Source organism: Apis dorsata, unplaced genomic scaffold (assembly GCF_000469605.1).
Source record: "Apis dorsata unplaced genomic scaffold, Apis dorsata 1.3 scaffold_1096, whole genome shotgun sequence".
Taxonomy (NCBI): Eukaryota; Metazoa; Arthropoda; class Insecta; order Hymenoptera; family Apidae; genus Apis; species Apis dorsata.
Window position 1 is genome coordinate 146,801 of NW_006264194.1, and position 9,614 is coordinate 156,414.

General features: G+C 38.8%; 1 protein-coding gene across 2 annotated transcripts in view; it reads left to right on the forward strand.

The window, feature by feature from the left end:
• LOC102673834 overlaps positions 1-9,190 on the forward strand; it is a 75,721-nt gene extending 66,531 nt beyond the window's left edge. For both annotated transcript variants that reach the window (XM_031514670.1, XM_006624703.2), the window contains exons 5-7: positions 4,090-4,202; positions 7,481-7,716; positions 7,895-9,190. In XM_031514670.1, coding sequence (XP_031370530.1) covers positions 4,090-4,202; positions 7,481-7,716; positions 7,895-8,012 — 467 coding nt within the window. In that variant the 3' untranslated portion in view covers positions 8,013-9,190. The remainder of the gene's footprint in view (positions 1-4,089; positions 4,203-7,480; positions 7,717-7,894) is intronic.
• Positions 9,191-9,614: the final 424 nt, after the last annotated feature.

Here is a 9,614-nt window from a genome sequence, read left to right on the forward strand (position 1 = left end):
TAGGATAAGACAGTTTTCCAATAGAGACATTTTTGGAAAGTCCAAGCCCGACCCACTTAGATCAAAACTTCCAACTTGATTTTTCGAATAACTCGGTTACCCGAATAATCTTCCGCTTGTCCAAAGAATTTTCCAACCTTTCTTAAAAAGCCAGCGCCGCTTTCAAGCATCCTCCCTCCGTCGCGTTTAATTTTCCACTGGACGCGTTTACGCACATCTTTGCCAACACCCCGAAAAATTGAGATAAATAGCGAGCAACTAGACTTTTACCAATTAAGTTGACGAGTTTCTAATCTTGACGTTGGTACGAGTTTACGACCAACTAATCTTCCTCGTCGCGACTATTTATCATTCTTACCTGAAATTCGCGCCATTATTATGTAATCGTTAATTTTGACGGGAACGAGTATGACTATGATAAACGTTTCTTTTGGAAATCTCGTTGGAAAGAATTTTGCCACGCTTCTTCATCTTTATTTCATTTTTAAAACGATTCGAAATTGCGAAAACTCGGGGAAAAACTCGGTTAAATATTTTCTTCTTTACATATGTTTTCTTACACCACGTTCGGATTTTTATTTTCGAGAGGAAAGAAATATCTTGAAAACGTGTAACCAGATTTTGATTTTCGAGGGTTTCGCGATCCACGGGACGCAACAACGGAAACGAGTGGGAAACGGCTTACATACGTTTCTCCGATTCCGTAACTCAATTCCAGCTGTTTTAACGTCAGATGGAAACCTGCCTTTTCCATTCCCATGAAGCGATCCTACGGCTTTCTCCTCTTCGCCGGTTCAATTCGGCAGAATTGTTTCGTCTCGAGTTGTCTCCGATCATTGTACGCGATACGACGAGCTACAACTTCCATTACACCCAACTTCTATCCATGTTCTCTCGCGCGATATAAATATACTCGAGTAATGTCTGTTTCCAATCTATATCTCGAAAGATATTTTTTATCAGATAACTCTCGATTAAATTCTATCTAGAAATTCTGAAATCCACGCATATTTTAATAATCCCGATTGAAACTGTAAATGGATTTAATGAATAGTGAAAATATCGTCGTCGATTATTATTAATTATTACATCGATCGAATACGAATCTCTTGAAATTAGGCGTCGATAATGCTCCATCTTTAAACCAATTATCGCGTTTCGTTGTAATCAAGGGTAAATCAGATTTATTATCGCTCATAAAATTATAGGGCGGATGATTGGACGCGTTCCAAAATAGGTGGCAGACAGGTTCACGCCAACTTTTGTAACGCGTTCATTAATTACGACAATTATTCCGAGATTCGAGCTTATTAACGATCGTTAATGATCGCGTTACACGCGAAGATACCGACGTTTAACAACAAACTGGTGCTCGATAATCGAGCAACCGCTCCAATTAACATACAGCATCGTTTGGGCGTGATTCGCGTTTCGATAAATTGCCGCGATAAATCGCTTACCATTAAACATATTTTGCGTAAATAATTAATTCGTTCAAGGACGGAAACACGAGGGTCGAATTATTTTATTGTCGTATAATCGTTAGAACGTTATCGAATTAGGGGGATCCGAATTTTAATAATCGGACAATTTCGTTATATTCGCTTCTCCTCGAGGCAATCGTACGATTCTCGATCGATAATCGGTTCTGTTCCTGGCTCGGTCGACAATGGGGACTTCAAGAACCGATAATGATTATATTTCCTTCTCTCTTTATCGCGCAATTTTATTCTTATCGTTAAAAATATTTACGTAATAGAAATTGAACGAGAACTTTCCTCCCTCGCTGCTTTTCCTCCTTTCCTCTTTCACGACGATATTTTTCCTTCTACGCATTCGCACAGAAAGCGATCACAAAGTGTGGAAGGAAGGACACAGGCTACTTTTTCTCTGTAACAGATTTTATTTCGTTACTTCGCGTTGCAAAAAACGAAATTTAAGAAACTAATAATTAATGGAGAAAAATTGCAATTCTATCAAAATGTAAATGGACTCACCTCTTTGCGGAGACGATCCTGTAACGCTAAATCCAATCAACTCTCGAGGACAAGCAAGGATTCGAATCGTTCCAAAACGATCTGAAATTGCATCTCGAATCTAGGACTCGAGTTTACCATTGCATCGCGAAACAATGGGCAAACAGTAGGTTTCGATTTAACGTCGCTGGACCGATCGATCGATGGTTTCGTCGCTTCGGAATTTCTCCTCGCAAACCTCCTCCTACGATAATCAAAATTCTAATATTAAATTTGTATCGTGAAAATCGGCCGAATATTCGCAACATTCGCTCGTTATCGGAAAAATTAAAATTTAAATTCGAGAAGTTGCCTTCGTATATTTACGAAGGAACGACGACGGGACGACGTCCCTGGCGGGGCGTTTTCGCGCGAAGATAAAAAAATACGGGAATAAGGGAATAAGGGATGGCCGGTGTCTATTAAGCGATCCGTTGAATATTAATGGAGGTGGGCCGTGGCGCGACCATTAACCGAGCGATTATTAAAATATGCAGAACGCCCGTCCTAATTAGTCCAGCGACGAAAGCGAGAAGAGTTTTTGCCCCCCTCCTCCCTTTTCTTCTCGCCAACCGAGCAACCACCGAGTCCCAACCGCTTTCTTTCGTTACCCCTGCTCGATTACTCGCGCCCTTTCACCCGCGACAATTCCCAACTCTCTGCCGGGTCGATTAATCGCGACGGTTGGCCGGGTAGAGGATAATCGAAAATGAGCGGCTCGATCGGTGTACATCGATGCTGGAATCGAGAGCCGCCGGGTATCTCGTTAAAATGCATGGCCCTCCCTTCTCGTTGAGAAATCGTATCACGGAGCTGGAAAACGTAAGACCGTTTTTTGGGAACGACCGTGTTTTCGAAATTAGATTTTATACACCGCGCTACTATTCTTCGGATTCCAACACCTACGATATTCTCTTGTTATTCTTGGTAATTATCATTATCGATCAAATACGCGGTGAGAGATACTTTTTCCACCGCTTTTGTAATCGCGATCAAACTTGTGTCGCCTCTTTTAATATGAAAAAAGAAAAGGCTGACTTGTATTTAAAACGCTTTCGCAATTTGACGTATGGTGTTGCTCGATGCGCGTAAGGAAGAAGAAAAAGTGAAATTACAATCGTGTTATTTACATAACGTTAATAAAGTAGCATTACATTCCGTGATACGAAACTCGGAGGTAATCGAAGAGAAATTTACCTCGATCGATTACATCTGGCGCCGAAAATTTGTCGTCGAGATTACGTAAAACGAAATACGTAAGTTCTTCTTCTACCTCTCTCTCTCTCTCTCTCTTAACAAACGAATCTTTCTCTTCGTAAATAAATTATTTTTTTCTTATTCCATATTTATAACAACGCCAGTTTAAATTTTAACGAAAATATTTGATAAAAAGTAAATTCGGTGCTTTTACCTTAACTCGACCGTCTGGACTAATTAACTTGGTGCTAATTAAAAAGTTCATTCCTTTGTTAACGAAAGGCTTTCTTTCGGGCTGATTTCTCTACAAAGTAACCGTCTTCTCCACCTTTCCACCATTGTGCTTTAATAAATAATATAAAGAAAAGAAATAAGCGTTATTTTCCGAAAAGGATGATATTAATCTTAAAATTTAATCCCTAAACGAGTACAAGTTTCGAATCATTTAATTTTACAACGGCAGTTAAATCTAATTTTTCAAACACCCGATCAAAGAGCCGAATACGATCTCGTTTCGAATAATGCTCGTTTCCATAGGGGTGTTTTATCGGCGGGAACATTCGAACTTTGGAGAGCGTCACAGCAGTCGATGAAAGTAGATGTTCGATTTTTCCTTGAATCGCGCCGTCGAAGAATCCACTTTTCCGCTTTACGTAACGAATCGAGTCCGATCCTCCGTGAACGTTGGTAATTGCGTTTTCTCGCGACGACGTCCAACGGAGAAATCTATTACGTGAATCAAGAGGGAACTCTGGAAAAGTAAATACCGGTAAAAACGTAATTATTACCGACAATACTCGGCAGAATAAAAATCTCTTCTACTTCCCCCCTCCCCCCACTTTAATCCCTCGTCTCAACGTTGCCTCTGTTTTCACAGACGACTGTCCCAACTGCGTGGACGAGCACAGCAGCAACCTCGCCGCCTCCAGATGGACCATGCCGCTGTTGAAGCTCGGCGAGAAAAGATATTACCTGGGGATCTTCTTCAAGGTATCCTTCGACTGCCAATCACTTTGATTTATCTAGCTCGCTCGCCGGACGCGACCTGCTGGACATTATCCAATTATTTCCAAGCCCGTAACTTTGCTCGCTTTACGGTGCATCGAATACCAGACCGGCCTGTTATCGATCCGCTCCCCTCTCCATGCTTTTTGTATCAAAGAACCCGGAAAACCTCGATCCTCTCGTCCGCGATCCCTTCCTCGAAACAAATTCGGAATTTCGTCAACACCCGGTCGATGTTTCTTCCAAGGAGAAACGAGAGAAAGGAAAAATGTTGTTATATATTTTATTTTCGAACCATCGTTCCTCTCTGTCTTCGTTCAATTGTATTCGGGACTACTTCGCGTCAACGTCAGACACCCGAATCTCAACGACTCTTCCTTCCTCTCTGGCGCAACCTCGCCTCCATTCCGCGCCACTTTAAAACAGGAACAGCGTCGTCTCAGCGACGATCAATGCCTGCAAGTACCATTAACCCATTTATCGCGTATTCGTGTCTAGTTTAAACCCACTTTGACACACCTCTAACCTAGACCCTCCGCCCCTTCGAGTTCCCAGTTCGTGACCACGAATTCCTCTTCGTTCGCCCGTCCAAAAACGGATCGAACGACTCCCTCTCCCTCTCTCTCTCTACGATTGCCCCACGGGTCGAATCGCTTCGATCGCACGCAAACGGAACCGTGTTATTAAGATTTTGCAATGGCGCGTCCGGCCTTGCAACCATCTTTCCGAAACGTGACGTAAAGCGATAAACGAGGGTGTTTCGCAACAGCGTCAAGGAGCGGCGGCCCGATCCATCCTGTAATCCGGATTAACGGACGTCCTTCCAGATATTCGTCTTACCTTTCGTTTCGCATGCTGTTCCTCCGATAAATCTTACTCCGTTATTCCAAGATTATATCGTATTTCGTATAAAACGTTTCACGAAACGTTGGGAAAAGGGAAAATTCTGTAACTGGGGGATTTTTATTTAAATTTGATAAACGCAGGAATTTCGGAAATTCTTTGGAAGCGTAAACGGCCACGTTGTTTAATATTAGAAATATTTGAATGGGAACGAAATATGCAAATGTCGCGGACCCATGTTTCTTTTGCGCTTCCCCTATCGCTTGTAAAATACGAGAATGCTTGTTGCGTGGTCATTTGCCAGCCGTAATGGAGCCGGCTGGCAAAATTTATGCGGATTTACGCTCGCGTTTTTGAGCTCGTACTTTCGCGGTGAATCGTGCCGCTCGGACGAGGCTCCCCTTCCCTCCGCGGATACGCGAAATTCATGGAGGAAGGTGTATCCGGTGACAACGAAAAGGAGGGAAATACGATTTATGAATAAAATTGAACGTAATGTAAAGTGGGCGGAGAATTTCACTTGAAACACGAATAATTATAACGCAAATATTTCAACGGAAAAATATTTTATATTTTTATCCACGGTCGCAGCATCTCGTCCCCGCTTTAATTAGATCGTCCAAATAACTGTATTAAAATGCTTTCCCCTGTATTTGCATACGTATAATTTTTCACTCTGTTTTTTCTCTCCATTTTTCTTTTTTCCGCTACACTTTACGAAAAAACACACATTTCCAGCGTATCGAAGCGACACGAGAGGAGAGGAGAGGAGAGAGAGTTTGAATCGATGCATCGGATCGATAAGCTCGAAATATCATTTCCTCGAAACGAAAACTTTTCTTTGCAACGTCTACATAAAATAATTTCCACGTGGAAAGCAAATTTATCCGATCGTTTTATCTCATCGCAATTGCGACGAGATCTCTTTCAATTTCGAAAAAATGTAAAGAACAAGCTGGATTGTTCGAGGACAGAAAGGAGGCACGATCGAACGTTCGAATAGACGTTCGTGAATGTTCGATTTTTTTTCCTTTTTTTCACCGCGGACAAAGTAAAAGGGTAATTACGGGAGAAAACAGGGTGGCTCGGTATACGCGATCGCGAATAATTCTTTTCACGTTCATCGATTGCCATGGGTAATTTGCTAGACGGAACGAGCGTCTGCGCTGCCCTTTCTGCCCATAAAGAACCGGTATTTTCATCGGAATCGAGTAATTTTCAAGTAAATTCGATTAAAGGAATAAATTAGGGGGACGCGATTATTCGAAATGTTTCTCGATTTTTCACGCAACAAAACGATTTAGCGGAGGAAATGAAAAAGTCGCATCGATCATTGGTCCAGAGAGAAGACACCTTGATCCGAAAAGAAAAAGAATAACAAGCGGGATATCGTAAACGACACGGAGAAGGTAGTTTATCCTACGATGGTATACGCGAAACCGGTATCGTACTATGCAATCGCAACCATTTTCTACTTATCGCGATTTATTTGCATTCTGGCCGAGTTTTTCGCGCGTGATTTTTCGCCTCCTCCTCCGTTCTCCTTCTTTTCTCGTTTCCACTCTCGTGTGACACGTGTCTCGAGTACTTTAACCACGGGAAAAAGTTCCTCCGCGTCGAAAACTCGACCAAATCTTGACGACGTGACGTCAGAAATATGAACGACGTATGAAAAAAATGATATTGCGTGCGAAACGAGATATGCTTATAAAGTGCTTAGAAAATTCGAGGAAAACGCGTTACTTCTCTGAAAATGTATTATATTAATGGAACTAAGTTGCAATAAAAAGTGATGCGTTAATTTCAGCAATTATAATACAAAATATTCGTAAAATTTGTCAATTCGATTTCAAAATTCTTTGATTCGTGACCACGTAGGAGCATTATGTTTTGACAACGTTATGCGAATATTTCGAATTTTCGAAAGAAAATATCAATTAATTTAATTACATAAACCCGATGCATTAAGCGTATCACGATATAATACTGCAAATTGTATCTACGGTTTAAACGTACAAAGACTAGCGTTATATCAAAGTCCATAATTTAACGAATAATTATTGTTAATGTCCAAACCAGTGTCCCTTTTAATTACATCGAATCTCACTTTACGATAACAAATTACCATTCAAATCAATGCATGCATTATTCGCTTCAAAGATAACATTTACCGTTCACATAACTTTGTACGATCTATTCATTTTTTATTTAACGTGAAGCATATACCCACGTCTAAACTAACTTTTAATTAATTTTAGAAAAATTAATATAGACGAGAAAATCTTTACCATCTTTGTACTTAATAAACGATAAGATAAAAGTGCCATTGATTTTTCTTTTCGTTTCGTATAAAAAGATGAAATTCGCCTCTTTTTAATGCCTCTTGTGCGAATTATTTTATTCGTTTTGCAATCTTCCAGGCCAATTGGTACAGAGCGTCTCAATATTGCCGATACCACGGGATGCATCTGGCGAGCATAGCGTCGCAGGAGGAAAACGACAGACTGGAGAAACATATTAAAGATTTCGGTCTTGGACACGAGCACTTTTGGACCTCTGGTACGGACCAGGCCGAAGAAGGTACTTTCTTCTGGATGGCCAATGGCAGACCCATCACTTTTGAAAATTGGAACGTAGGCGAGCCGAATAATTTCAGGTACGTATTTCCTGATAATTTAAGCTATTAAAAAAATTGCCATTTTTCCCACCCTCCCTTTAAAACTTACAATTTTTCGCGAGCGAGTATAATAAAAAATACCGTTGGAAAAATTAAGTTGATCGAGGATAAGATAGACTCTCGAGAAAGAAAACACCATGAATGCATTTGGTTACAGATACGAGAACGGCGAGGAAGAACACTGCCTCGAGCTGTGGAATAGGGATGGAAAGGGATTGAAGTGGAACGACAGTCCGTGCAGTTTCGAAACCTTTTTCGTTTGCGAGGTGCAATGATCGATCCATCCAACTACGAGATTGACGAAACACGAATCTTCCAAGATCATCGATTGGATACAACATCGATCTACTACTACCTTATCGAGTCAGCTAGCTATTGCCCGATCGATTCCTCTCCATCGAGACCATCCAACAAAATAGAACAAAACTGACTTTTTATGTGTGTTACGTGCGTGTATTTCACACGAGCAGCGCTCGATGGATGTAGTCGTTGAAGGAATCGTAGTCAGAATGATGAACCTGTGTGTAAAGATATTTTTGCGAAACTCGTAAAGTTTGCTGCGTTCTATTTTGTATTTGAAGAATGTCATAAGCGTATATAATAAACAGAAATAATAAAAATGTCTTTTTTACCGGATAAGAACTGATTTAACATTTAGCTTATTATCTTATTCACGTTTCTCGTAGATATACTATTTGCTTTTTAAACTTAAAGATTAGAAGTAGAATAAGAACTTATAAGTTTTAATATCGATATAAGTATAACGTAAATTAGTCATTTGTCGTTAATATAAGAATTTTTTTTTCTTTTTTTTTTTTTTTTTTGGATAATAGATAGATTTAGATGGTAAATAAATTGGAGTTCGCGTGCTATTTATTTTTCTAAATAAAAAACTTATAGAATTATAGATACATCGTTTAACTCGTAAAACTCGAGTGAATGCAAAGATCGTTGTTAAGTCAGTTAAGTCAGAAAATCAGGGAATTTTTCAATTTTACCGATCAATGGAATCGACGATTATTCGTTAAAATTTGAAGTTCCATCGATTGGCAAAATTTTTGACTTCTTATTCTTATATAAGCTATCATTTTCCTTTTTCATTAACCAAAACCACATTAAGAAAATATGAAGAAAAAGAAAAATATAAGGAACGTTAAAACGCGAGTATGATTAACAACGATATGATTAAATCATGAATAACATAAAATATATTTTTATTTTCTAATTAATAATTAGCAAGCAAAAAATAAATAACTAAATCAATAATCAGAAATTATTATGTTGAATATCATATAGCAATTAGCGATCAATTTAATGTTTATGAGCGAAATATGTTTGATTGAAATTTTATGATTTTGATATGGAAACGCTAAATTCAGATGTTATAAACGAAATTATGTATTTACACGTGGCATCATATAGCACTATGCAATAAAATCCAAATCAAATATTACTATTTTTTAATATTTTTCGATTTTTCCAATTAATAATTCGTTATATGATATATAACATTAAGAATAAAATAGAAAAACTTTATTTGTTTTTAAATCTTTAATCAATTGTTCAATCTCGAAAAGTAAAAAATTTACGTGCCCATTGTGTTTTTCAATGTTAAAGAAAATTGTTTTACAAAAATGTGTAAAAATTCTTTGATGATCGATTTTTCTCCGATTTATAACTTACGTTTCAATGAGTGAAAAAAATCTCGCGTTTTATACAGGGATGTTTAAGGTTTAAACATCATGGCGACGAAACATCGAAACACGTCCAAATACTATGAACAAGTACCGCGGCAAACACTTTTAGAAAAAGATAAAAAATCCGATAATAAAACGAGCAGAAAAATATAAAAAAAAAAAAAAAAAAAAAAAGGAAAA